Source organism: Rhodotorula toruloides (assembly GCF_000320785.1).
Source record: "Rhodotorula toruloides NP11 unplaced genomic scaffold Scaffold3, whole genome shotgun sequence".
In the NCBI taxonomy this organism is placed as follows: domain Eukaryota; kingdom Fungi; phylum Basidiomycota; class Microbotryomycetes; order Sporidiobolales; family Sporidiobolaceae; genus Rhodotorula; species Rhodotorula toruloides.
In genome coordinates, this window is record NW_015622963.1 from 748,427 (window position 1) to 773,976 (window position 25,550).

The 25,550-nt window shown below is 63.0% G+C and overlaps 8 protein-coding genes across 8 annotated transcripts in view; 2 read left to right on the forward strand and 6 right to left on the reverse strand.

Annotated features, from left to right (window-relative positions):
- Window positions 1-1,058: 1,058 nt before the first annotated feature.
- RHTO_04856 (RNA exonuclease 4) lies at window positions 1,059-2,714 on the reverse strand (the record flags this gene model as incomplete). The annotated part of the gene is made up of 7 exons (XM_016418519.1): window positions 1,059-1,601; window positions 1,660-1,809; window positions 1,864-1,952; window positions 2,014-2,190; window positions 2,247-2,263; window positions 2,329-2,582; window positions 2,649-2,714. 7 exons carry the CDS (start codon window positions 2,712-2,714, stop codon window positions 1,059-1,061), a joined length of 1,296 nt encoding a protein of 431 aa, XP_016275795.1.
- Window positions 2,715-3,012: 298 nt separating this feature from the next.
- Window positions 3,013-5,847, reverse strand: RHTO_04857 (F-box and WD-40 domain protein 1/11; the record flags this gene model as incomplete). Its single annotated transcript, XM_016418520.1, has 5 exons — window positions 3,013-3,082; window positions 3,157-3,638; window positions 3,702-3,968; window positions 4,032-5,065; window positions 5,130-5,847. 5 exons carry the CDS (start codon window positions 5,845-5,847, stop codon window positions 3,013-3,015), a joined length of 2,571 nt encoding a protein of 856 aa, XP_016275796.1.
- A 164-nt stretch (window positions 5,848-6,011) lies between these two features.
- RHTO_04858 (regulator of chromosome condensation, RCC1 repeat containing protein) lies at window positions 6,012-7,574 on the forward strand (the record flags this gene model as incomplete). The annotated part of the gene is made up of 1 exon (XM_016418521.1): window positions 6,012-7,574. One exon carries the CDS (start codon window positions 6,012-6,014, stop codon window positions 7,572-7,574), a length of 1,563 nt encoding a protein of 520 aa, XP_016275797.1.
- A 251-nt stretch (window positions 7,575-7,825) lies between these two features.
- RHTO_04859 (uncharacterized protein) lies at window positions 7,826-11,189 on the reverse strand (the record flags this gene model as incomplete). Its single annotated transcript, XM_016418522.1, has 3 exons — window positions 7,826-9,442; window positions 9,499-9,770; window positions 9,830-11,189. 3 exons carry the CDS (start codon window positions 11,187-11,189, stop codon window positions 7,826-7,828), a joined length of 3,249 nt encoding a protein of 1,082 aa, XP_016275798.1.
- Window positions 11,190-12,157: 968 nt separating this feature from the next.
- On the reverse strand, window positions 12,158-14,985 carry RHTO_04860 (Major Facilitator Superfamily protein; the record flags this gene model as incomplete). Its single annotated transcript, XM_016418523.1, has 17 exons — window positions 12,158-12,202; window positions 12,264-12,353; window positions 12,413-12,514; window positions 12,598-12,859; window positions 12,919-12,965; window positions 13,032-13,060; window positions 13,118-13,149; window positions 13,210-13,220; window positions 13,279-13,316; window positions 13,378-13,567; window positions 13,629-13,844; window positions 13,902-13,986; window positions 14,052-14,065; window positions 14,122-14,158; window positions 14,215-14,312; window positions 14,373-14,426; window positions 14,575-14,985. The coding sequence occupies 17 exons, from the start codon at window positions 14,983-14,985 to the stop codon at window positions 12,158-12,160; spliced, it is 1,761 nt and encodes a 586-aa protein (XP_016275799.1).
- Window positions 14,986-15,643: 658 nt separating this feature from the next.
- Window positions 15,644-18,240, forward strand: RHTO_04861 (uncharacterized protein; the record flags this gene model as incomplete). The annotated part of the gene is made up of 9 exons (XM_016418524.1): window positions 15,644-15,660; window positions 15,727-15,844; window positions 15,906-16,147; window positions 16,209-16,269; window positions 16,326-17,165; window positions 17,222-17,503; window positions 17,563-17,698; window positions 17,780-17,800; window positions 17,861-18,240. 9 exons carry the CDS (start codon window positions 15,644-15,646, stop codon window positions 18,238-18,240), a joined length of 2,097 nt encoding a protein of 698 aa, XP_016275800.1.
- A 123-nt stretch (window positions 18,241-18,363) lies between these two features.
- Window positions 18,364-23,963, reverse strand: RHTO_04862 (uncharacterized protein; the record flags this gene model as incomplete). The annotated part of the gene is made up of 5 exons (XM_016418525.1): window positions 18,364-18,616; window positions 18,678-20,772; window positions 20,834-23,490; window positions 23,546-23,628; window positions 23,778-23,963. The coding sequence occupies 5 exons, from the start codon at window positions 23,961-23,963 to the stop codon at window positions 18,364-18,366; spliced, it is 5,274 nt and encodes a 1,757-aa protein (XP_016275801.1).
- A 228-nt stretch (window positions 23,964-24,191) lies between these two features.
- The window catches only part of RHTO_04863 (uncharacterized protein), a gene marked incomplete at both ends in the record, with an annotated part of 1,585 nt that continues 226 nt past the window's right edge, over window positions 24,192-25,550 (reverse strand). Inside the window, 7 exons of the mRNA XM_016418526.1 lie at window positions 24,192-24,307; window positions 24,375-24,483; window positions 24,553-24,653; window positions 24,722-24,769; window positions 24,873-24,934; window positions 25,007-25,074; window positions 25,369-25,550. The exon at window positions 25,369-25,550 is cut by the window's right edge and continues 226 nt beyond it. Coding sequence (XP_016275802.1) covers window positions 24,192-24,307; window positions 24,375-24,483; window positions 24,553-24,653; window positions 24,722-24,769; window positions 24,873-24,934; window positions 25,007-25,074; window positions 25,369-25,550 — 686 coding nt within the window. The remainder of the gene's footprint in view (window positions 24,308-24,374; window positions 24,484-24,552; window positions 24,654-24,721; window positions 24,770-24,872; window positions 24,935-25,006; window positions 25,075-25,368) is intronic.

Sequence of the window (25,550 nt, forward strand, 5' to 3'; positions counted from 1 at the left end):
GCGCTCAGCTTGATGTGTATCGGATGTACGGTGTGCCTCACGGGTTGAGCGACCTCGTCTCGCCGACTCGAAAGAGCCGGCGGAGGTCCTGAACTTCGGACACATGCATTGTGCTGCGAGCGCAGCCCATCCTGACCGTCTGCGCCGAGGTCGGAAGGGAGGGGAGACTCACGGAGAGTCAGATAAAGTGGGTTGGGCGGGAGGAAGCAGCAGCGGAATCTGCGGGAGGATCGAAGGGTCAGCGCGGTGCTCAGCGAAGCGCGACCTTCGCCGTGTTTCTGCCGCGCCGCCGCCTCCGACCGCCCCAGCCACCTCGGCCACACACCAGCGCAGCGCGCGCAAAGAGGGATGGGATCCTTGGGTTGAAGACATAGGTTGTTCAGCAAGGCCAGGCGAGCCCGGCTCAGGGAAAAAATTAGATTGTTTGCAGTCATGTCCCTTCTCTCTTGCGCTGCTGGCTTGTGCGGGGCTAGGCGGCCGGTAGAAGGAGAGCGAGCGAGCGAGAAGGGAGACTCACGGAGCGGACGCGTCGAGCGGGTGCGAGAGATGCGGTCGGCGTGGTCGAGCGAGTCGAAGAAAATCTCTTGAGGGTAGGACGAGCTGGATCCGAGCAATCTGTCGAGCGAGAGGGAAGGGAAAAGTTGGTCAGCGACGAGGTCCAACGAGGTCGAGTGAAGTGCTCGTGCGCGCGCATCAGATCAAGTGTACAGTCGGCATGCTCAACGCAGACGAGTTCGTGTCCCTGCTGTCCAGCCCACCCACACACTCCCGCCGCGAGACCATCGCGCGAGGGACGGCCAACGACGAGCGAGGATGGTGGACGAGCTGGGCGAGCGAGGAGCGTGTCGGTTGAGCTGGATGGGACCTGGTTTCGGTAGGGCATCCTGTGCGCTGTCTCTGGGCGCACCTGTCGAGCGCGCGAGCCGAGGGCGAAGATTTACCTTGGGAGGAGTGAAGCGCAGGAGAGCAAGAGAGCGAAGGCGAGAAGTGAACGGGTCGACAAGGACCGTAAGGCTGCAAAGGAGTAGTATAACAACAAGGACAGTCCAACACTGCACTCAGTCTTCCTCCCACCACCCAGCCTTGCTCGCAGGCCGCCGCGCGAGGTCCAACTGCGCTCCTCCTCCTCCTTTCGCGCTTCCTGCACCCTTCGTCCGCGGCTTGCGCTTGTTCTTCTTCGCCGTCTTCGTACCGTGACCATTCGTCGTAGCCGCAGGTGCGGTGGAGACGACAGCCGTTGACGTTGTGGTCGTCGAGGCAAAGTCGAACCCAAGGAGGAGATCGTCTCCCTCCTCGGTCCTCCGCTTCTTGCGCTTCTCCGCCTCCACACGCGCTGTCTCCTCCATGTCCTCTCCATCTTCCTCGCCCGCTGCCTCCTCCTCGAGCCGCATGTTCTGCACATGCCGCAGCGTCGCCGCAAGTCCGAGGTGCTGCTGCTTCTTCTTGCCGACGCCGGTGAGGCTGATGTTCGACAAGTCGAGGGACTGAAGTGCGAGGGTCGTGGTCGTGAGGAGCGAGGGTGTCGAGTGCTTGAGGAGCGCATCTTCCCACGCCGGTTTTTGCGAGCGGTAGATCGCCATCGTCGCGCGGGCGTCGATGACCTACGATAGCGGCGACGTCAGGGCAATCTCAGAAGCAAGGGGAAGCGCAAAGACGCACCGAGCTGTGCTCTCCGCTCTGAATGTCGATTCCCAGCACGAGCTTGGCGAGCGTCTTGAGACCCGGCCGCTTGGTCTTTGCGAGTCCTTGCAGGGGTGCATACTTGGACGTGTCGCGAGTCATATGCCGAGGGTGCGAGAGGAGGAGGACCTGCGAGCCCCGTTACGTCAGAACGGCTTGAGAGCCTGGACAAGGAGGACGCACGGTGGTATCGTTCGACAGGGCATGTCCAACCAGTATCCGACCTGTCAGCAGCGCCGAGACCTCCTTCTGCACTTCCGCAAAGCTAGGAGCTACAGGAAGCGAATGCGTTAGCTCATGTACAGCGGAAGCAGTCGCGCGAGAGCAGCGCACCGTTCCGCAAGTCCTCCTCCCTGACACCCGAAACCCAAGTCCTGTAGTCCGTAACCTTCTCGCGCGGCCTGACGAAGCGGTCGAGGATGACGCAGCCGTGGTAGTTGACGATAGAGACGCGAGCGAGAGTCGACTCGACGCCTTCGGGACCGACACCGACCATCTCGCAGTCCATTGCTGCGATCCAAGGGGGTCAGCGTTTTCGCGAGATGGTAATCAGCGTGCAAACTCACCGAGATACTGCCCGGTCCTGAGAAAGGGATGCGAGATCAGCTACCTCCTCCTCGAGTCGAAGTCGAGGCGAACGAGACTCACTCCTGCTGCCAAGCAGCCGTTCCGCCCTTCATGATCTCGTCCACGGGTACCAGCTTCTTCGCTGCGCTGCCTTTCTTTCCCTTCTCCCTCCCGTGTGCCGCATCTCCCTCGCCAGCCTGACCGACCGCCTTGCCCTTCCCCTTGTCCCTCACGCTCGGGACAGAGCTAGCATCGGATGCGACGCTCGAATGCCTCCTCTTGCGCTTGTTCGAGTCCTTGACAGCCGCGGCGGTCGAGGTCGTTGGCTTGATCGCCTGCACACAGGTCGAGCGAGTGAGTGGGGTAAAGACGGCGCAACGAGGCAGCGGGAGTAGACGCACGGCTTTGAGGGACTTCCAGTTGGACGACGGTGCAGCAGGTGCGGGCGCAGCTTTGCCCTTGGCCATTGCTGGCGGAGCGGGGCGAGGCCAACCTTGTCCGAGCTGTTCTCTCGTCGGGTTGACAACGTCAAGCGAAAGCCAAAGAGTCCTCTGCTGCTGCCAGGCTCTCTACTGCTCGGCGACGCAGACAGATGCGATGAAACGAGCGCAAAGTTGCAAGAAGGGATGCTGCGAGAGCGAGACGATGGCGATTGAATGAGGGCGAGGTCTGCGAGAAGTCGATGCGAGATGCGGGTCTGGCAGAATGTGCGAGGTGTTGCGATGTCGACAGTTGTACAGGGGAGAGGATGACGTATGGCGAGTGTTAGGCGAACTTGTCGACGTCGAGGCCGACGCCAAAGTTCATGAGGAGGATGCGCTTGTCGTGCGAAGAGCTGTTGCGGCAACCGTGATCAGCATGCAGACCAGGATGGAGCGCCATCGCAGTACAAAGAAGCGGGCTGCGCACCTGATGATCCGGCTCGCGTCGAACGCAACGTCAAAGACGAGGCTGGCGTGACTCTTGAACTTGTGGATCTCCCTGCCCGTCTCGGCGTCCCACACCCTCGTCGAGCGGTCGTATCCTCCACTGACGATCATCTTGCTTTTCTCGTCGTACGCCAAGCCGCGCACGAGGTCCGTATGGCCGACGAAGGTCCGGACGCACTCGCCCGTCTCGGCGTTCCACAGCTTGATCGTCTTGTCGTTGCTGCTCGAGACAAAGTGCGAGCCGCTCGGCGCCCAATGGACGCAGGCGAGACCGCGCGAGTGACCGGAAAAGGTGCGGATCGTCTGGCCGGTATGAAGGTCCCACAGCTTCATGAGCGCGTCGCCCGAGGCAGTCAGGACGTGGTCGCCGTGAAGCTGGACAGCGTTGACGGGGCCGCGGTGGCCTTGTAGGACGCGGTACAAGTCGCCGGTCGAGCGGTTCCAGACGCGAGTTGTCGTGTCCTGCGGGCGAGGAGGAGTCAGCATGAGCTTCTTCGGCACCCAGAGCGAGTGATTCCGGCGTACCTTGGAGCAGCTGACGATCCACTTGTCATCGAAGCAAAGGTCAAGCACGCCCATCGCATGCCCAACAAGCGTCATCTTCTGCTCGTACTTCCCCTTCCCTGTCGCCTCGTCGCCGACGAGGTCCCAGACGATGACGCGCGAGTCGGACGAGCCGGTGACGAGGATTGAAGAGTCGTACTGGAGGCAAAGGACGGAGCCTTCATGGCCTGTGAGGGTGTGGATGGTCGTACCTGAGGCGATGTCCCAGATGCGGATTGTCTGATCGCGCTGCGTGACCGCGGGACACCGATGAGTAAGTCGGCGGGACTGAAGCGAGGGAACGTTTCGCACCGAGCCAGAGATAATCTTGCGCTCGTCGAACTGGATGCAGTAGACGCTGTCCGTGTGGCCCTCGAACCAGCTCCAGCTCGGCTTGCCACGCTGCCACCGCCGCTCGAGAAGCCAGCGGTCACGGTAGAGGCGCGGCCAGTCAAGGTAGAGCGATGCGGCTCCCGCTGGATCTGTCAACTCGTCGAAGTCGGCTGTGGTAGGGCGAGCGGCGTTGGAGTACGGCGAGGAAGGCAGTCGTGGCTTGGAAGTAGGGACGGGACTGTTCGGCGCAACAGAGGGCGGCGCAGCAGAGTTCCGTCGAGGGGTAGTCATGGTGGTCGGGAGTGCAGAGGTGAGGGAGGAGAGGGCGGACGACGAGTTGTTGCGAGACAAAGTTGCGGAAGGAGGCGATGCGAATGCGTTTGTTTGAAGAGTTGAAAGAGACGGCGGTCCAGCCGTTGAGAGGCTGAGAAGCTGAGTCGATCCAGTCGAGCGACGATTCGGCGAAGGTCGTGTTGGCGGCCGAGTCTGGCTCGGCTCCATGACAACGTCTCCGTTCTCACTCGGCGCACGAGAATGCACTCGCGACGACGGTACGCTGGCCATGCCGGGAACGAGCGAAAGTCCGCCAAAGTCGCCTACGATCTCGCTCAGTTTGCGACCGATGACGGCGCCGCCTTGCGAGACCTTGTCTGCGCCCGTGACGAGACGCTTCGCTCCTGCGCGACCGAAGCTGCTTGCCGCACGTTTCAGGTTCGGCATAATCGGACGATCTGAAGCCTGCTGGCTGCCAGTCCCATTCTGGCTCGCCGTGACAGCCTCCTTCGCTGCAGTAGCTGCAGCCTGTGCCGCTTGCGCAGCCTGAGCGGCCGCTCGATACGCTTCAGGCTTGATGTGCCAGCGCGGGTTCTGGTGGAAGAGGTCGCGCCAGAGCAGCGGGTCGAGGGCGAGGATGCGCCATTGACGCGAAACGAGGCTGACGGACAGGACGTCGCGGAAGTCGAGGTGGGTGAGGATGTGCAGAGAGATCTCGGAAGGAAGCGAGGCGAGGAAGTCTGCAGGATAGAAATGTCAGCCTGCCGCTAATCAAGCGCAGGCATGTCCTCTGAGTGCACGCACCGACTTTGCCCTCCAGCCCATCCACAAAGCATGCTTCGTCGTCGTAGCCGAGGATATTCGACTCCAGAGGCGGGTTGTCCTTCTCCTTGCCTTTCCACGGCATGCTCGGCAGTTTGAACGGCGACTCCCATCCCTCGCTCGCCGACCTCCAACGACTCGCAGGCACTGCCTCCTCTTCTCGCACCGACGACATGGGCAAGCGGCCGCCAACTCCCGCTTCGCTTCCTCTCCGCAACGAGAACGACAGCTGAGACGCCGAGTCATGCTGCTCGAGAATCGGGCGAATTTGTCGTTGCGGCGCGAAGAGATCTGTCTCTGCAGGAATGGTGGGGTCGGGTGACGCGGGCGGACCCGATCTGGCGAGGAAGCTGGGAGGAAAGGCGGGAGGGTGTGGGAGATGGAAGGGTGAAGAGACGGAAGGAGGCGAGAAGCGGTCCCACATGCGCGAGAGTGCACGCGAGGGCGATGACGAGGCGAGGAACGTGAGGGGGTTCGTCCTTGAGGAAGAGAGGGAGCCAAGAGGATGAGGCGGGTCGACCTCCATGTCCGCATCCGCTTCGCCTGCTTCAGCTGCACGGTCAGAGATTCCTCGCCGTCCCCTCGACGGTACCGTCAGCGCCGCAGAGGTGTCCATCGGCGTGTTCGAGTCGGTGATCGACTCGTCGAGCGACGAGGAGTGGGAAGGATGCGACGGCCGTGGTGGGTCGGGATCGGTCATCGTAGCCATTCAGAGAGTCTGAATAGCCAGCACGGACTCCAGCAAGCGTTCCAGCGACGAGGCAGCGACGTGTAGCGGGTGAAGAGAGCCGACCGCGCCTCCTGCGGGTCACGCTCCCACACTATCCCGATGACACGCTTGACGGGCTGAATGACTCGCTAGAGATGGTCTACAGCTTGTTCTGCACGGGCTCAAATTCGCACGGCCAGCTCGCACTCGCCCACGGCGACGACAGCCATCACTTCGCTCGTCTCCCCACCTCTAACCCAGGACAGCGGTTCTCGCAGGTCGCGTGCGGCGCGAACCACACACTCGCGATCGCGTACTCGTTGAATGGAAGGCGGCGACTCTTGGCGGCCGGCAGCAACGCACGCGGGCAACTTGGACCGTCTCGCCCGGCAGATTCGCCGACACTCTCGTTCGTACCGCTCGAGGCAGCGGACCTTGCATGCTCGGCTGGCTTGCAGGACATTCAGTATGACATCGAGCTCGTCGCGGCATGCTGGGAGACAAGCTTTGTCGTCTTGCGACCTCGCGGAGGAACCGGCTCGGACGTCCTTATCTCGTTCGGCGCGAACGACTGGGGCGAGCGAGGCTGCGCATGTCCGTCGCGTGTCGAGCCATCAGTCGTTGACCTGACAGCGGCTGCTGCGCGCTCGGAAAAGGGCAAGGAGACGGAGCCGAGGATTCGGGTCCTCCGACTCGAGGCAGGCCCTCGACATGTCGTCGCGCTATGTGAGACGACCTCACCCGGAACCGAGGCCGTCGAAGATCATCTCCTAGGATGGGGCGCTTCCCGCCACGGCCAGCTCGGCATCGCACCCTCCGCAACTTCGCTCCCGAAGATCACGCCTATCCCTCGACGGATCCCTCTCCCTTCGCCCTTTTCAGCTTCCGACATTGTCGACATCGCGTTCGGTCGAGACCACACGGCCGTCCTTCTCGAGCGCTCGCCCGGACATCAGCAACCGTCGGACGCTGCGGGAGCGCGGACTGTCCTGCTTCTTGGGGCCAACAAGCATGGACAACTTGGACCGGCGAACGTGACTGCTGCAAGCGAAGTTGCCGGCCCTGCCAGTTCAGCAGCTCGAACGCATCGCCAATCGCCATCGCAGAACCTCCTCACTCTGTCCGCCTTCCAGCACGTCCTCCCGGACTGCAGTCCTTACGACATCGACGCCGTCGGGTGCACATGGAACAGCACCTTCTTCGTCGTCTCGCCTCGAGTGCATGAGCTATCCGCTCCTTCCACGACGACCGCAGAGCCAGCTCAGCCTCTCATCGTTGCCTTCGGCCTGAACTCGCACGGCCAACTCGCCTCTCGCAGCGACGTTTCGCCTAACGCAACCGACTTGATTTCTCCAGGCCACCAATCCGTTCCCTCCAGCACTCGTCTGATCCGCCTTCCCCCTCCTCCTCCTTCGTCAACTCGCTTCAAAGTTCAGCTCGCCTGCGGTAGCGAGCACGTCCTCGCCCTCGTGCGACCAGCCTACTCAGTCGGCATCAACAGCAAGGACGGAGGCGCGACGGACGCTGCGGTATACGGATGGGGCTGGAACGAGCACGGGAACCTCGGGTCGTCGGGTCAGTTGGAACTCGGGGACTTGGCGGACGTGTGGGAGCCGCGCAGGCTCTGGCCGAGCAAGGAGGGCGAGGAAGCGGGCGAGGTTGTGGACGTTTGGGCGGGAAACGCGACGAGCTGGATCCAGATCGACGCGGAATCGTAAACGGTGAAACAGACGAAGGCGGGAAGCGGGCCAGACGTCGTCTGATGGCGGTGTAGACGAAGGAGTAAACGCATCTAAGCTTGTTGCGAATCAAGAGCTGCGATTGCGCTCCGGTCAAGAGGAGGGTTACTGCTACAACGTGCTCAAGCGGTGGTGGGTATGAGGATGCGATGCGTAGAAGACAACGTGAGCGGAAGAAGATGCTGCGAGAAATGCTGCTAAGTAACGTCGAAGATGCGCCAGCTCCTGCCTCAGCCCCAGTACGGCTTTCCTCCTGCGCCATTGACCGATCCCGTGGGCTGCGCCCGCGCTTCGTGCGGCAGCTTCGGCTGACCTGCGCCGTTCGGTCCGCCGCCTCCTCCTCCTCCCTGCGGCGGGTTGAGCGGCTTGAGCCAGCTCGGTAGCGGCAAACCAGTTGCCGGTCCAACGGGGACAGATGCGTCCGTCTTGCCTAACGGCGCAAGGAGGGGCGACGTCTTGGCCGCGCCTGGGACGGAGGCGGGCGGGAAGAGCGGAGGGAGGGCGGCAGGCACGTTCGGCGACTGGCGCGGCGGGGACCGGTGTGGGTGCGAGAGCGAGGGAAGCTTGGGCGGGGCGAGGTTGGGTGAGATGCGGGTTGCGCCGATCGAGGGCGACGTCGAGCTCGGAGTCGAGGAAGGCGTTGGAAGAGACGAGGGGAAGAGAGGCTGGCGCAACGCAGCGAGAGGAGCGTTCGAGCTCGACTTCTGAGAGGCAAGTGGAGGAGGGAAAGCGTACGGCGATGGTGCAGGCGGCGCAGTGGCTGACGTGCTCGGCGAAGGGGCAAAGGAAGGGCCGGATGGCGGGGAGAAGCGAGGAGGATCTGCAGGCGGTCGCTGGCCTGCACCAGGCGGCGGAGCGGCGTACGTCGACGGCGGCGACATCGCTGGTGGTCGACTCGGCGACTTTGGCGGGGCAGAGTATGGCGAGAAAGAAGGAGGTTGAGACGCCGACGCAACGTAGCCGTTCGCGAGGGCCAAGCTGGCTCCGTACGGATTCTGGCTAGGCGGCGCCAGCGACCCGTCGTGGTGCCCATTCGTCATCCTGCCGGCTGCAGGCGGAGCTGAACTTGCTGGCGCCGAACCGGTCGTGGCTGACTGCGCAGGCTTGCTCTTCGAGACGTTGGGCGACTTGTTGATCTTGACCGGCGGCGAAGGCTGAGCGAACGAAGCTGGGACTGCTTCTCTGGGCGGCCCGGCAGGCTGGTGACCGAAGGCGGGGAAAGATGGATGAGGCGGAGGTTGCGACGGATGCGCCGCTGGAGTCGCAGCAAGCTTCTCGTCGGGCGAGACGAGTGGGTGGGAACGATGCATGGGCGGCGGAGGACCGGGATAGAAGGGAGGGTAAGGCGCCATAAGTGGAGGAGGCGGCATCGCGCCCATCGGCGGATATCCTGGCGCGGTCATGTAAGGGTTGGCGAGCGGCGGTGCGGGAGGGGCGAGAGGTGCGCCGGCATCGTAGTAGTACGGCGGCGGCGGGAAGGGGTACATGCCGACGGGCGCAGGCGGCTGGAGCGAGGCCGAGTGCGGGAAAGGCGGTTCGTCCTCAATCTCGTGGAAGAGCGCGAGGTCCGCCTCAATCTCCTCCGCCGAAAGCTTCCAAGCATTGTGGCCGAGCGCCGGGTTGTGAGGAGGCGGCTCGACGTAGTGGCCGGCATGGAGAATCTCACGAGGGACGAAGGCGGGATCGCGCTGCGGTCCGCGGTAGTAGCCGGTCGGAGGGAGGTCGTGCTGGTTGATGAAGAGCGGGTGATCTCGGAAGAAAGGGTAGATACGCTCCTCAGCGACGAGGCTCTTGAGCGACGAATGGTTCTCGAGGTAGAGATCCATTCTCGAGCGGTCCTTCCGATCCTGCGGGCGAATTTGTCATCAGCGAGTCAAGCGGCGAGAGTACGATAAGCACTCACCGCCCACTGTCGCCAAGAAGCCGTCAGCCTTGCGTCCATCAGCCTCCCAAGCTCCATCTCCCGCTCCTCATGATACCGCTTCAACTGCTCAAGCTTCTGCGCCTTCTCCTCCCGTAGCCGGTTGTACGTCAACTCGAGCAGCGGATGCGTCCGTTCCTCGACCATGCGCAGCTCGTCGTCGAGTTGGTCGAGGAACCTGAGCCGCGCCGACTCGCGCGCGGCGTGTCGCTCGGCCGCTTGCTTATCGAGCGTGTCGAGTTTCCGTCGTTTCGCTGCGCGAGCAAAGTCATCAGCGTCAAACTTGTAGGTGCAGGAGAGAGAGGGCACGCACCTCGCTCGACAGGTTCTGGAAGTTCCTTCTTTCCCCTCTTCCCCTTGCCCTTGCCCTTCCCCTTGCCTTTCGGCGTCCGCGCCGGCGTCACAGATCCCTCATCAAGGCTCGTCTCGCGCGACATCGCCACGCTCACGACCGGCTCCGCCGTCTCCTCCTTCATCGGCACATCCTCCTCAGCGTCCGCGCTTGCGCGCTCCTGGCGCTTCTCCTCCGCTGTGGCAAGCGGCTTGGCTTCCTCCTCCTCTTCGTCCGCTCCATCCTGCTCCACCATCCCGTTCACATCAGCGGAAGCCGAGCTAGCCCTGCTCTCGGCCGGCGTAGGAGTCAACATCGCGCCCGCCTCGTCGTCCTTCTCCCTCTTCTTCGGCCACCGGTTGCTCGTAACACCCCATATATACCCCGGAGGGAGTGTAACATTCGCTCTAGTCGCCCTCGCAGGCGCAGGCGTCGAGCTCCCGCTGCCACCGCCGTTCGAAGTCGAAGGCTCAGGCGACCGTCGCTCGTCGTCTTCCGTAAAGCTGGCGGCAGCTTTGAGAGTCGCTCGCTGCGAGCGCGGGAGAGGCATCCGGTACTGCTTGTTCTTCGAGCCGGGTGGGCGGCCGCGACGTTTTGGTGCGGGCGATTGAGAGGGCGAAGCGAGGTTTGAGGGAGCGGGAGTCGAGGTAGCCGAGCGCGAGGCGAGAGGCTCGTCTTCCGACGACTCGCCGCCATCGTCTCCATGTCCTGCTGCTTCGTCTGCAGACCGCTCGAGTTCGGAAAGAGAGTCCTCGCGAGCTGGGTCGAACGAAGAAGCCTTCGTCTCGGGGCTAAAGTCCTTTCCGTTCAGCGTTGCCGCGCCGTTCGCTGCTGGCCGTGCAGTCGCAGTCGAAGCTGGCGAATCGAGCGTCGTATCGAGTTCTTCGGCGGAATGGGATGAGGGAGTCTGGTGTCGGGCTGCGGAAGAAGATGCGGGAGCGAAATCGGCAACTGGCGAGGACGAGTGGCTCGAAAGTGCCGACAGCGACGACGACCGTGGCTGCAACGTCTTCGTGGTCGCGTTTTCGGGCGGCGGCATGCCCAGTTCAGGCGAGACGAGGCGAGACGAACGGTCTGCACCGCCCGTCGGCGTCGCGGAGGGCGACAAGCCTTCGTCGCCCTCGCTCAGCTCGTCTCTGTCCGACCCGTCCCCGGCGACAGACTGTACGACAGGCCCGTTGGATCCTCTGCGCGCCTTGCCCCGCCCTCGACCGCGACTGCCGCGCACGGCCGAACCCCTCGTTGTTGTCGTGCTTCCGCTCCGGCCTGCGCCTGCTGCAGATCCGCCAGCAGCGGGCGAGTCTGCCGCGTCTACGCCGACGCTGGCACGGCGTTGCGGCATGTACCGGCGAGATAAGCGGGCGGTGGTGGAAGAAGAAAGGGTGTGGTGTCTGCCGGGCGGGAGCGAGCAAAATCGGAAGAGTTCGAGTGCGGAGAGCGCCAAAGACGTGGCGCGTGTGCCTCGCGGGTCGATCGAGAGGGTTCTGTAATCGCCAGAGGGAAAATCAGCGAGCGCTCCCCGACGTCCCGGTTCGGCTCCGTCTGCGCGACGCCCCATCGAACGCCCGCCTCATTGCCTGCTCTGCACAGCTCGATGAGGGAGAACTCTGCGACTCACCGGGAGAGCGAGGATTCGAAAGGGGGAAATAAAGCCCGACTCTGGAGAAGCTGTGGGGTAATGGCCGGGGACGAGCAAGTCGAGATGTCGTCGTCAGCGGCTGCTGGGAATGCGCGGGCGAATGTGCGTCAAGTTGAGTCGGTCCTGCTCCTCCTCGCGTGCTTGCCCTGGTTGACGGAGTGCTGTGTGAGCGAGGATGAGAGCCGAGGAGCGTCTGTTCCGACGATGCGAGCAAACTCGGCTGGGCGGCGGCGCGGGCGGGTGCGAGTCGCTGGGTGTGCTCGTGTCGCTGTCGAGACGTGTCGCTTGATGTCCGTCGAGTCAGCGAGCCGGATGAGCGCGCGCAGACGAGGAGTCGGCGGGCGACGACGACGAAGCGAGACGGGCGGTGCGCGAGGCGAGACCCGGCGGAAGGCGCGGATCACTCTGCGACGCTGGCAAAGGAGCTGTTTCTGTACGCTGGCAAGCTTTGCAGAGCAGTGAGCGCAACTGGGCAAGGTGAGCACCCTCGCTCAACTTTTGTCACGCTCAGCCCCGCGGAGTTTCGAGGACAAGGGAGGATAAAGATGCATGTCTATTCCGAACGAGCGAGATGCGAGAGAGAGCGAAGATTACGAGTGTACGAATGAATGCGCGAGAGCCATGCTGGAATGAGAAGAACCGAGAGAGGGAGGAGATCCGTCGCAGTAGCCTCAGGCCTCGCCGCGCATCCGGGCGAGTTCCTTCGCGAACTTGCTCTGCAGGCGCGCAATACTGTCAGCGACCCGTGCTTGTTGCAGCGAGAAGAGGAAAGCACACCTTCGCGCGGATGGTCGGGCCAAACTTGAACAGGATCCAAGGGGTTGCAGCGAGCACAAGCGCGATGCAACCCGCAAGGAACGACGCCCACTGTGCACACAACTCACGTCAGCAACTCCACGCTGAGTGAAGGGGAGGTCAGGACGAACCTGGTAGCCCAGCCCGTTGTACATCTGTGACGTGAAGAGCGGCATCGCGAAGGCCATCAGATTCCGGCAGAGCGACTGTCCGGACAGAGCGCTTGATGCGTACTGCGGCACGACAAGAGTGTCAGCGAGGCGGACGAAGGCGAAGATGTGCAGGACACTCGAGGAGAGAGGGAAGCGCAACGCACGATTGTGTAACAGTCGGCGAGATAACTGAACACGGCCAGATAAATCGAATAGACGCCCGAGAAGATCAACACGAGTCCCACAACAGGACCCATCCAGTGTCCGCGTCCCTGGCTGAAGGCAAGGGCGAAGGCGCCGGCGGGGAAGACGAGGCCGCCGATCAGGGAGGCATAGAGGCGCGCTTCGGGTCCGCGGCGGGCAAAGTGTTTGCGGTAGAGACGTTCTTGGTAGAAATTGGTGCCGAAACCGATGATGGATGCGACACTGGGAAAGGGAAAGTCAGCGCGGAGTTGAGATGGTAGGATGCGGCGCATCCGACTCACACGACCGAGTAGAAGGTGAGACCGACTTCGCCGATGTTGAAGCCGTACTGTGAGCGAGGAAGGGATGTCAGCGTGCATGGAAATGACCGAGATGAAGCGAAAGCCGGACGCACGGTGTTGCCGAAGATGAGCGGGACGGCCTCTGCAGACGATCTGCATCAGCGGCAGCCAAAGAAAGCACAAAGAGAATGTGACGTACCGACTAGGAGGTACAGGCAACCCCAAGAGAACCTGCGAGCGGCAAAGCGTGAGTCGAGGTACGACGCCGAGGAACGCTAAGTTGAGGCGTACCCGACCCAAAGCTACGCAAACCGCGTACGTCAATGAAAGTTCGTGCAGTGAAGGCAAAGAGGAACGCACAGAGAAGAAGAACACGATCGCCTCCGTGCCAAGCAAATCTGCAACGGTCCGTTCGTCAGCTCGCTCCCTCTCGCTCCATTGTGGCGAACGCGAACTCACACAACGGCCTCGTCATGCTAACCTTCATCAACACCGCCAGACTCGCGCGTTCCGCATCGCTCCTGCACTGATACCGCTCGTCGCCTGTCTGTTTTCGCAACTTGTGTGCGCGGCGGGAAAGGATGACTGATCCGCGAGTTTCGCGGGTGAAGAGGAAGATCAAGACGACGAGGACGCCGGCGCACATCATCTGCTCGCGAAAGCACCGATCAACGATGTGCAGCAGGGTGAGAGGGAAGAGGAGGACGCACCTGCACCCACTCGATCCACCGCCACCCCTTCTTCAGCTCAATATAACCGCTCACAGCGGGTCCGAGACCCGTGCCGGCGAAAGCGCAGATGGAGAAGACGCTCATGGGAAGACCGCGCTCGTGCGTCTCGAAGAGGTCGGCGACGGTTCCGCCGACGAGGGTCGAGCCGGCTGATGCGGCGAGGCCGCCGATGAAGCGCGCGACAACGACTGTTTGCTGCACTTACGAGAGTCAGCGCGCGGACGGCTGGAGGAAGAGAAGGGGTAGACGCACAATGTTCTGGCCGTACGCAGTCGGGATGAAGAAGATGAGGTAGACGAGCGACGAGACGACATACATCGGATACCGTCCGTATACTCTGCAAGGAAGTTGTCAGTCCTGAACGCACTGTCAAGAACCAGGAGGGAAGGTGAGGCGACTGACTCGCTGAGCGGCGCCTGCGAGCGAAAGTGTCAGTCGCAGCTCGTCCGTAGGAGATTAAACCAGCACGCACTGCGAAGAGAGGACCGAGACCGAAACCGAGTGGGAAGCTGTCAGGAAAAAGCAAAGTCAGCCTCGCTCGGCGGGAATCGTTCGAATGGCTCACATCGACAACCCTAGTGTCGCGACCTCGTGAGAACAGTTGAGATCTCGCATCATCGACGCACTGCCCATCGCGAAGGCCGTGCCGGCGTAGGCGACGAGCTGCAGGATGTCCTGCGTTAGCGCGAGTCCTGCGAGAGAAGGCAGCGAAACGTGACGAACGAGGGTGAAGAGGCATGCGATGAGGGTGGTTTGCCACTTCTTTCGTTTGCTCCACTGCGTGGAGACCGAAGAATAGCAGGAGCGTGAGTGGAAGAGCGAGTGATGATGTCGCAGAGTATGGAGAAAGCGCACGAGGAGAAAGGGGCAACGTCAGCGTTCACATTCCGCCACGCCGTGACATCGCGAGAGTAGTTGTACGCACGTTGAAAGGGTTCTCTGGGTCGCCCTTCTCCCACTCGAGCCAGATGACCTCCTTCCCCTCCTTCTCGCCCAAGGTACCAGTCGTCCCGGGAGCCACCGGGAAGATTTCGCGCCCTTCGCCAGAGTCTCTTCGTCGCTCAAGCGCCTTCTCCCCCTCCGCAGAGACCGTCGGTGTTGGCCCGACAGCAGTTCCCTCGCTCGAGCGGGTGTCTGCCTCGTCCTCCTCAACCGCCTCGTCCTGCGACCGCCACTCCTGCAGCCGGTCGTCCCACACTACCGCTGTACTCGACAAGTCCTCCTCGCGCCGCGCTTGGCCATGGTGGGTGTGCTCGTGAGGATGCCGCCGGTCCGTGTTCTCGGCCGCTTCGAGGTCGTGATGGGCGATAGCAGCGCCGTGTGCAGCGTAGGACATCGTGTCCCCGTGATGTATGATAAGCGAGGCCCCAGCAAGATCACGGCAGCGTACACAAGCGAAGCGAGGGAGGAGAGCAGCAGCGAACGGCGCTTCTGCGCGGGAAACTTGAGCGGCACGGCGTCGGCAGAGGCTGAGGCTGATAAAGCTTTGCGGGGCGCAAGCTGACTGTACGATGATGAGCTGTGTAACCGTGAAAGAGGGCTCTGAGCGAGATCAGATCCGAGCCGGCGAAGCGAGCGAGACGAGGAGCGAGCGGAAGAAGCGCGGACGAGGAGGAGAAGGGTCTACCGCGACCACCACGTGTCCTGCTGCTCCGTACGCTTGCTGGCCTGCTGGACACGAGTACTTGCGCCAATCAAGCGTGCGCTAGTACTGCTTGGCTGGTCCCACACCTCGACTGCTCCTCCTCGATCCTGGTCCAGCTGATGAGGGGTTTCTACGGCGACGAAGATTGCAGGGCGGACTCTGACGCTCGAGGGCTGCGAAGAAGTCCTGAGATGACGTTCATCGAGCCAGATCAGCGATAACGACACTCGAACGCTTGCGTGACCAGGCGTCCTAGTGTGGTGACCGGGAGGGTCCGCCTCTCAAGGATCGCGACTTGCTACATTAGCCTGCTATCATTCTCCTCTTGCTTGTGCACTCGCCCTCAAAGATGCACTACGAGCATCCGTACGTCCAGCGGTTACACTGCGAAACGTCTTCCAAGCTGACCGACTCGCTCCCCTCCCTTAACAGTCCACCGTGCCCGCCATCGTGCGGCCACTGCCTCGCGTACGACAACATCGCCAAGTCGCCTTGCACTCAACCTGCTTCTAGCGACTCGAAGTGGTGTGCCGTTCACGAGGAGTTGCAAGTGGGTCCACTCGCAGCTTTGCGATTCTCGGTCTCCGCTCACGTCGTTTCCTGCACGACAGGCCAAGCTTCTCAAGTCTTACAAGCGCCTCACGCACGCCTTCGAAGCTTTCGACGACTCGCAACTCCCGCCGACCCACGCAGCGATCTCGACAAGCGACGACCTTCCCAGATTGCGGCTGTGGAGCGAAGCTGCTCGCTCGAAGTGGAATTTGGCCCGGCGAGTCATCGTTGCACGGGCGGAGCACCATCAGCAGTTCTATGCGGGCGGCGATTGGGGACACGCGCTGTTTGTCGAAACGCTGTGCGTCCTAAATCATTCACGCTCGCCCCGTCACGCTTTCTTGACGGGCATCGCCTGACAGTAACAAGGAGCGCTCGCGGATGGAAGAACTCCTCTGTGCGCTCGATAGGCGGGCCTACGAGGTGCGTTGCTGGCCAACCTCGATGAAGCGACCTCTCGGTTGACGCTTCTTGCGCAGGTCACTCTCTCCCGCTCTTCGGTCTCCTGGATTCTCCAGCAACCCACCCGTCCGTCCTTCGTCTGCGACGAGGGGCCGCCCCAATCAGCGTCGACAAAGCAGACGATCGAAACGCCTCCTACACCTCCTTCGACGCCTCCTTCTCGTCGCGTCAACCTTCCGAGTGCTGCCAAGTCGCCGAAAACTCCATCCAGGGCCTCGCGTCGCAGAAAGGCGGCAAATGCGCCAGTCGTTGCCGCCTCGCCCACCTCCGACGTTGACGACTTCTTCGCCGAACTCTCGACGCCCTCGCCCTCCCAAACCGACCCGCATATTCTCCTCGACCGCATTCGAGAATATCTCGTCCCTCCGACGGACCTCGCCGCGACCGTTCGACCGGGGACCTGGACGTCTTTCGTCGAGAGCGTCGTCCGCTACGTTGTGCTCCGGGTCCCTCGACTCGCCAATCTCGTGCTGGCCGCGTCCGATGCACCAACTTCAGTGCTCGGCCTCCTCCACCTGCTCGAAGCCCGACTTGCCAACCCCGAATCGCGAGCAGCCGGCGAAGCGGAAGTACGGTCCTTGTGGAGAGGCCTGAAGTTCGCCAAATCGTCCGCACCGACTCGCGTCGGAACGAAAACCAAGTCGCTCGAGGCCGCAGACGAAGGCTGGCTTGGCGTTGAGGTCCTGGCGGACGCTATTGACGCCGTATTTCGCAGTCCGAGGTTGACAGCGTCGGCTGTCGAGGCAGGAGAACCTGTCGAGACAGGAGAAGCTGTCAAGCTTCTCGGCGGGCTGTGCTGGAGGGAGTCGAGTAGGCAGGATTGGCCGCGAGAAGGCTGGGACCTGTTCTACCAGCTTGTACGCGTCCTGTTTCCTCCGCTTGACGCTCCTTACTGATCAATCTCGACGCGCAGATTGGCTGCGCAGGCTGCGCTCTCATCGCCACGCGCTCACTCGCAGCGTGGATGACGAACCGCCGTCTCGCTTCCCTCGGTCACTATCCCGCCTGGCGCGACCCTACCGAATCACCCGCCGAACGCATCTTTCGACTCTCCGGCATCGCTCTCTGCAGCAGTAACGCGTCTTCGGCTGGAAAGCGGGTCAAGCGGATCGAGCAAAAGGGCGCAAAGGGCGGGAAGGGGAAGAAGACGGTGTTTGTGGAGGAATGGGAGGTCGGCTGGATGTATATCAAGTTGGTCGGTGCCGCTACTCTCCAGTGTACTCATTCTACTGGTCGCTGACGCTCGCTTGATAGCCACTTGACGACCTTCGCTCCGCCCTCGTCCTCGACCACCTCGCATCTCGACCTTCGCAGTTCGCCGTCGTCGCTCGACGAACAGCGGCGGACGAGGTCACGCACGACTCGAGCGGAGAGGGCAACGTCTGCCGCAGTACGCAGAGGTGCAGCTGCTGCCGCGAATTGCCGCTCGTCCGCATACGGTCCGGCCTGTCTCTCGCTGACCGCAAGACAGCTAGGTGGACTGTGTCGACCTGTACGTCCTGTTCTCCCCTTTCACGAGGGCCAAGAGTGACACTGGCTTGCTTATCGGCAGGCTTCCCCCGCGACACCGTCCTCTCCAGCATGCTCAAGTCCTCCTCGCCCGAATCTCGCTTCCATCCAGCACCATACGCCGACAGCTACGACGCCATCATCGTTGACTCATCACCTGCGACGTCTCCGACTCACGACGCTTGGTCAAAGTTCGCCGACAGCGTCGCACAAGCCGTCCTGGACGCGCAAGGCGTAGAGTCGCTCGCGGCGCTGACCGTGCGGGAGAAGGACGCAGCTGTGGAACGAGGCGAGATGCCTGAGGGGGAGTGGGAACAGAGGCAAGCATGCGCGGTGCAGGCGAAGCAAGACAAGCGGCCTCGAAAGGTCGCCTACGTCTGCGAGGAGAACTTGACGGCCAGACGGATCTTTCGCGAGGAGTAGACATCGATGGATGCGGAACGTAAGATGCGAATGCTATTGCGATGCGAAAGAATGTACACAAAGTGTCTGCGGGTGCGCAAGAAAACAGAGTGACGAGATCGAGCCAAGTCCAGCTGGCAAGGGTCACGCCGCCGATGGCGCCTCCGTCTCCTGCGACGCGCTGGCTTGAGCGTCCGTACGGTACTGCTCGGGGAGCGGCGGCACCTCGGGCTCCTGGTCCTTCGGGCGGACGAGGAAGCGGCCTTCGAGTTCAGGAGCAACCCCTCCCTGCTCCGCCAGGTTGATCAACGCCTGCTCCTCGCGGAAGTAGATCGACGGGTAGCGGCCGTCCCATTCCGACGGCATCGAGGCGGACGAGCGCTTCCTGTCGCGGTGCCTGTGTGATGTGACGGGTCAGTACTGGTTCTTGATGCTCGCGATGACGCTCGAACACTCACCTCAGCAGGTTGGCGATGCCGTTCGGCTGGTCGCCATCCGAGCTTTGCTTGTCAAAGGCGAACGACGAGTCGCGGGAGCCGAAGCTGATGCTGCTGTTCTTCGAAAGCACGGAAAGGCGGTTGTTGCGCAAGTCGTCCAGGACTTGCCAGACGACCTCGCCATCGTTCTCGAACCGGGTCGGAGAGGCGGGCGCTCCGCGCTCGGTGTTGCCGTACTCGGGGTGCTCGTCAAACTCGGCGACAGGCTGGAGGCGCGCGGTGTGCTCCTGCTTTTGCTGCTGAGCAAGCAACTCGTCGACGGACGGCGCAAGGGACGGACGGCGTCCGTGGCTGCGCAGGGATGCAGAGTCGGAGCGAGGAAGGGGCGAAGGCTCGTCGTCGTTGGCATAGTAGTCGAGGAAGGAGCTGGCGTACTCGCTGCTGCGGCGAGAGACGATGCTGCCGAGGCTGGGCGAGTGAGGCACGGCAAGCGCGCTTGCTTCCGCGCCGCCAGGGACCTCCAGCCCTTCCAACGGTGCGTTACCGGAGAAGTCGCTCGGACGACGCCAGTGTCCGTCCGCCGAGGTAGGCGCTTCGGACGGTCGTCGCTGCGAACCGCTCGATGAACCAAACGCGGAGAACCTGCCGGCAGTCGAGTCGGTGCTGCCGGCGTGGGCGTGGGAGGACGCAGTCGTCGGCGAGCGAGCGTAGGCAGATTCGACAAACTCCTGCACTTTATCCCTCGGCAAGCCAAGGTCTTCCGCAGCCTGCCAGAGCTTGCGCATCGAGTCGATTGAGGCGCGAGAAGGGGGAGCGGCAACGAAAGAAGGTGCGGACGGGGACGGCTCGGCCGATTCAGCCTCGTCGCCAGCCGGCCTGCGCGTGAAGGACAACGGAGCGATGGGCGTGCCGTTGACCGTCTCGAACTCGGCCTTGTGACGACTCCTTGGCGAGCCAACGGCGTATTGAGCGGGAGCACGGCTGCCTTGCACGACGTCGTCGCCGAAGCCGAGTCCCTCGAGGAACTTGCTCGTCAGCGCGACGTGCGGCGAGTCGTCCGCGACTGGGCCGCTTGCCTCGTCGGCATCTTCCTTCGGTGAGGTTGTCGCGCTCTCGTCCGCACCTCCAGTGTTGCTGCGCATCCGCGACATGAGCCGACTGAGCGAGCGACTCTGTCCGGATCCGTGCGAGTCGCCAGAGCGAGGCGAGTCGATCTGTGGCGAGCTGGAAGCCAATGAAGGCGAGCGAGTGACGCCTTCCGACGACTCGTTGACGGCCGAGAGTGCGGGCACAGGCGCATCGGCTGGCAGCGTGTCCCTCTGGGCTGTCTTGACCGTGTCGGGCGTATCAGGCGAGTCGAAGCCGGGCGAGCCGAAGCGAGCGAGGGACTGGTTGGGCGGGGTGACGGGGATAGCGCTGGTGCGGGTTCGAGGAGCGTTGTCGGGATTGGCGGTGACGAAAGGCGTGACCTCGTCGCCGTTGAGCTGGCCGAGCTGATCCCGCACGCTCGGCTTTTTGAGCAGCATCTTGAAGCGCGAACCCAAACCCTTGGACTTGCGCCCTTCGTCCTCGTCTTTGCGCTTCTTGCCCGACTTGGACGCCGACCGACCAGGCGATTGCGCTCCGAGTTGAGGGCTGAGGATAGGCACGGCGGGGATGTCGACTGGCCCCGAGACGAGCTGCGGCGACGAGATGGACCCCTTGCGGATCGAGCGGCTTTTGTTGAGCGGGCGAGTCTGAGGTGATGCCGGACTCTGCTTCTTGAGCGCGATGGTCGCCAAAGTCGCTTGGTTGCGGACGTCGCGGATGAGCATTGATGGCGTCGAAGCGGGGTCTCGCATTGGCTTGTTGCGAGGGCGAGGGACGCGCAAGAAGGACTCGGTGTCGATGGGCGCAGGTCCCGCAAGCGAAGACGTCTGCGAAGTCGATGCAGAGGGAGGCGCGACTCGAGCTGAACCCTCAGGCGTGTCTTTCGCGTCCTCGTTATACGACGACGCCGACGGGTTCGGCGAGTCGGGAAAGTCGACGCGAGGGGAAGCTTCCGTGCGGAGCGAGCCTGACGCAAACGAGTCTGGCTTGATGTGCTCCTGCGCGTCTTCCCACGCAGCGCTCTCGGCTGCGAAAATCAGGCGAGGTTAACAACCGCTCCTGCTCGGGAAAAGCGAAGCTGTACTCACGCGAGCCAACGAGACTGCTAAACTCGAAGACATCCGAATGCTCCGTCGACGACGGCGTGACGACCGAGTTGGTGAACGGCGACGTCGAGCTGGTCTGGCTCGTCTGGACCGTCATGTGCGTCGACGCCGGTCCAAGGAATGTACTGTCTCGCTCGTCGTCCTCCTCGCCCGCCTCGCTAACCGCTTCGCTCTGACTCCTCCCCGTTCCTTCGCTCCTGCCCCGCCCAGCAGTCCTCATCGACGCCCGATTGCTCTGCCTTCGCATCGGCGGCGAGTCAGGCATCTCGCCCAGGTCGAACGGCATGAGCGACGACAGTCCAAGTCCGGCAAGCTGTCCACCCAAGTCCGTCGCATCGCCCGAGCTCTCGACCGACGCCTTGCGTGGCGCACTCGCGGCGTCCTTGGGGGACGTCTCGAGCGAGTGAGGGTCGCTCGCCAGTGCCGATCGAGCGGCGAGCGGACTCGCGAGCAGCTCTTCGGCGGGACTGGCGACGCTCGAAGGAGTCGCCATTGCGCTGTTCGGACTGCTAGCCGAACGAGCTGCCCGCCGCGCGGCAGACTGGACGAGTTTCTCCTGAATGAGGAGGAGGTCTTGGAGGATCAAGTCGGAGGTGTCGCCTGGCTCGGTACCGGTCTCGCCGTTGCGCGACGCTTCGGAGATAATCTGCAGCAACTCGTTCGAAGGTCGGCGGTCGAGAGGGAAGGAAGTTGGGCGGAGGAGGGAAGGCGATCCATCTGCTTCGGAGGACTTGGCGAGATCCGGGCTGGACGAGACGACGACGTTCGTAGCGAGCGAATGGGGGCGGGACATTGCGGGAGCATAGGAAGTCGGGGCGGACGATGCGGGCGAGTTGGGCGCTGCGAGCGAAGTCGAGGTCGAGTCGGGCGGGAAGACATCGTCCTCGCTTTGGTGTTCCGCCGCCGTCGAGCCATGGAAGCTCGAGCCGACCGAGTCGAGCGTAGCAGTCGAGTTGCGCTCCGCCGGGTCGTGCACGAACGCCCCGGGCATCCTACTTCGCCTGCGAGACCCGCGCCGACTGTCCGACTCTGGCTCCTTCGACTCGTCCGCTCCTTCGCCGAGACTGAGATCGAAAGGCCCGCTATCCGACACAGTCTTGTCCGCTTCCTCTCCTCCCTGCTGAGGAACCTCCAGTAACTCTTCTCCCCCTCCTCCAGCCTTGGCAGTCTGATCACTATCCGTCCTCTCCACCACCGGAAACCTCTTCACTCGCGGCGAGAGGTCCTCCGAGTCTTCCTCTTCGTCGGCAGCGGTGGAGGGCGTCACCCCTCCCGTCGGATCATCGTCCGTATCGAGACTCAATGCGCGGACGCGCGCCGAGCGGTCGGGAATGAGGATGGATGAGAGGGAGGGCGTCGGAGTGGGCGAAGTGGTGCGCGTGCCGAGCGGGAGGGGGGTGGAGGAAGCGAGTCGGTCGAGGGAGGAGGAGTGCGATAGGCTCGCTGACATCGAGTCTCTGTCGCGCAAGATCTCATGCGACGAGCGAGGGAGAGAAGGAGGGAGTCTTGTAGGCGGGAGAGGCGAAGCGCGTTGGTAGAAAGGGTCGACGGGCTCGGTATCGTCTGCTGGAGCGCTCGTGTGGAAAGTCGTGAGTCCGGCTAGGTCGGAGGCTGTGATGGGTGAGGTGGGGGAGGCGGGGACGCCTTCGAGAGGCGAGACGGGCGAGAGACCGTCGAGGCTGACATCAAGGTGGTGAAGATTCGTCCGGTCCGCCCGCTCGTCCATCTCCTCTTCCCCTTCCTTCGCCGCCTCGACATCCCCCTCCTCCTCCTCCTCACTAGTCGCATAATCCGACTCCCTCAACCTCTCCCAATCACCTTTCAACTCCGCCTCGATATCATCCAACGCGCGGGAGATCCGGCGCAACTGTTTGGGCGAGAGCGGAGGGGGGAAGGTCGGGTCTGTGGGTGTGGAGGGATTGATTTGGAGCGAGGGGATGGGTGAGGAGGGCCCGGAAGGATCGGCAGGGTCGAAAGCGAGCGGGTCAGATTGGATGAGGAGCGTCTCGTCCGCTCCTTCTACCTCCTGCCCTTCCAGACTCGCACCCTCTGCATCGCCACTCCCCTCCCTCTCCCTCTCCCTCTCCTTCCCCTTCGCACTCCCACTCGCCGTACTCTCCCTCGACCGACTCTTCCCCATCCCCACACTCCTCTTCCCCTCCCCCGACGCGCGCGCACCAAACAGGCTGTTCGCCCCGCGCTTGTACTGATACGGATATGCGGTACCGGAGATGGAGCCGGAAGCGGACGAGTCGCGCGACATGGAGGGTGAAGCGAGGGGGGAGGTTTTGGATGGCGACGAGGAGGAGAAGGAGTGGATGGAGGAGGGTGCTGGAGAGTGAGGAGGGGGGACGAGGGATGTGTGAGGCGTGGCGGTTGTAGTGGAAGCCGAAGCGGTCGTAGCGATCGAAGCGCGAGATGGATCCGCTCCTCCTCCTGTACTACCCTCCGCGCTGGACCCAGTCAGTTCCTCCAAGTCAATCTTGCTCCAATCAATCCGCTTGCGCTTCGTGTATCCCGACGAGGAAGAGGCAGTCGGTGGAGGCATAGGCGATTGTTCAGCGGCGGTCTGGAGGCGATATTGAGCGAGGACGGCATCCACTTCGTGAGCTGTCAGTCGGCCCGTCTGTCTTTGTGCGCTGCGCAACTGTTCGCATTAGCTTGTGAGGGAGGGCAGGAGGGAACGGGACGAACGCGAGGTGGTGCTGCATCGTTACGAGGTCGACGAGTTGGCCGTCTTCGCCTCTCAAGAGCGAGAAGCGCTTCATCAGATTCGGCTGCGCGCATGCGTCCCGAATCTGTCAGTCCTGTCCGTTCCGTCGCTCCGCATTCCTCTCCGTCCGTTCCCATCGCGAGGCTATTTCCGGGGAGGCTCGAGAACCCCCCTCCCCTCCAACGACCAGAGAGAAAGACTCGCTGAGCGCACCAGGATAAGCGACGTCCTGAAATCGGCCGTCTCAGGCAGCCCAGCGCTTCCCAGACTCGGTACCTCGTCCACCATCGCCTCCTCCCCACTCGCCGCTCCTCCTCCTCCTCGTGCGCTCCCGCCGTCGTCCTTGGACTGCCGCCGACTGCGCTGCTTCGATTCGCTCTTGCGGCGGAAGCGGTTCATCCGCGCGTTCCGTCGTCCTGTGGGATGAGGAGGTCTAGGATTTCAGGCTGATGAGATGAGGATGGGGGAGGAGCGGGGAGGTGCGCGAGGGCGGGACTGGCGGTGGTGGGGTTGGCTGGGTAGCAGTCGTCGCTGTGAGAATGTAGTCGTGGGTATGCAGCACCACAGTGAGAGCGAGTGGCTTCTCGGTTGCCAACGAACCTGGATTACAGCCATCTGCGAGTCCAGTTACAAAGGGAAGACTATCGGAGAATTCCCGTGCTGCACAATATCGTCTCGGCACCCGCTCCCCTCTCTCCCGGTCTCGCCCGGGCCCCGAGGTTGTCGCTGCGAGACGCAACGACCTGCGCGCGGAATCAGAACGAGTCAGCGCGGCGAATGTCGAGGAGGAGGAGGGCACCCTCTACGCACCGGAGAGGTGGAAAGACCTTCGCAGGAGCTCGAACGCCGCCGGCGCGCAAGCAGCGAGTGCAGGGCGGGACGACGCCGAGCTTGGGTCCTGCGGCTTGCGTGAGGCGAGCTGTCGACCGACGAGGACGAGGGAAGGTCAGCCTCTTGTCGTCGACGGCGACGGGACAGGACGACCCACTGCCTCGATTTTAGAAAAGCGGAGACGAGCAGAACGGGTCGGCGCGGTTGAACGACGCTCGACAGACCAAGCGGGTGTTGAAACCGCTCGACCCTCGACGCCTGCGAGCCGAGAAGCGGACAGGTCAGCGGCGATGGGAGAGGGCGCATGGCCGAGAGCGAGAGCGCACCTGTAGACACGCTGCAGGAGCTGCCACTCAAAGGCGAGGGCGACGAGGCTGCGAGCGAGAGAGCGAGGAAGGTCAGCCGTCGCCCAGAGTCGCCCTCGCACCGTCCTCCTACCGTCGAAGGCGCGCCGGAGAAGGAGAGCCGCAGACTCACACGTCAACCTTGACCTAAAGCGGACCAACGCGTCGTCCACCGAGTCCTTGACGACAGTTGAGCTGCGAGCGGAGAAGGCGAGCGAAGGGTCAGCTAGAGCTGCAGCGGCTGGCTCGGGAGGCGCGCGGACTCACTTGCGGCGTCGAGGAGGGGGTGCTGGTGGCGTCGAGGGTCGAGGCGAGGCAGAAGAGAGGGGAAGTGACTGGGTGGCGTCGAGGGTGAGGAGGGGAGGGTGGGTGGTACGGGTGAGGGAGCGGCCCGGAGTGGGTTAGCGCGTGTGTAGCGGTGGTCAGTGGGTGCGGGAGACTCACCTCCGACTCGAAGGAGGGCGGAAAGAGGAGAAGTGACGAGTCGGAGTGAGGAGAAGGAGAGAGAGAGAGGGAGAGCGGGAGGCGCGCGAGGTCACTCGCCTCGAGGGTGACGTGGCGCCGACCTCCTTTCGACGAGTGCGTAGAAACGACGCGTCCGTCGCGTTCCTGTTGCTCTCGATACCAACGGAGAAAGGAGGCAAGAGGGCACGAGCGCTGCGAAGGTCAGCGTCGAGGGGCGGATCGGTTTGCGCGTGAAGCAGGCGACGGGGAGAGCTCCCTTGCAGCTCGTCGTACTCGTAAGGGTCGAAAGTACCAGAGGCAGCTTTGTTCAGCCCGGAACGAGCGACTTTTCCTCGCACCTCCTCCT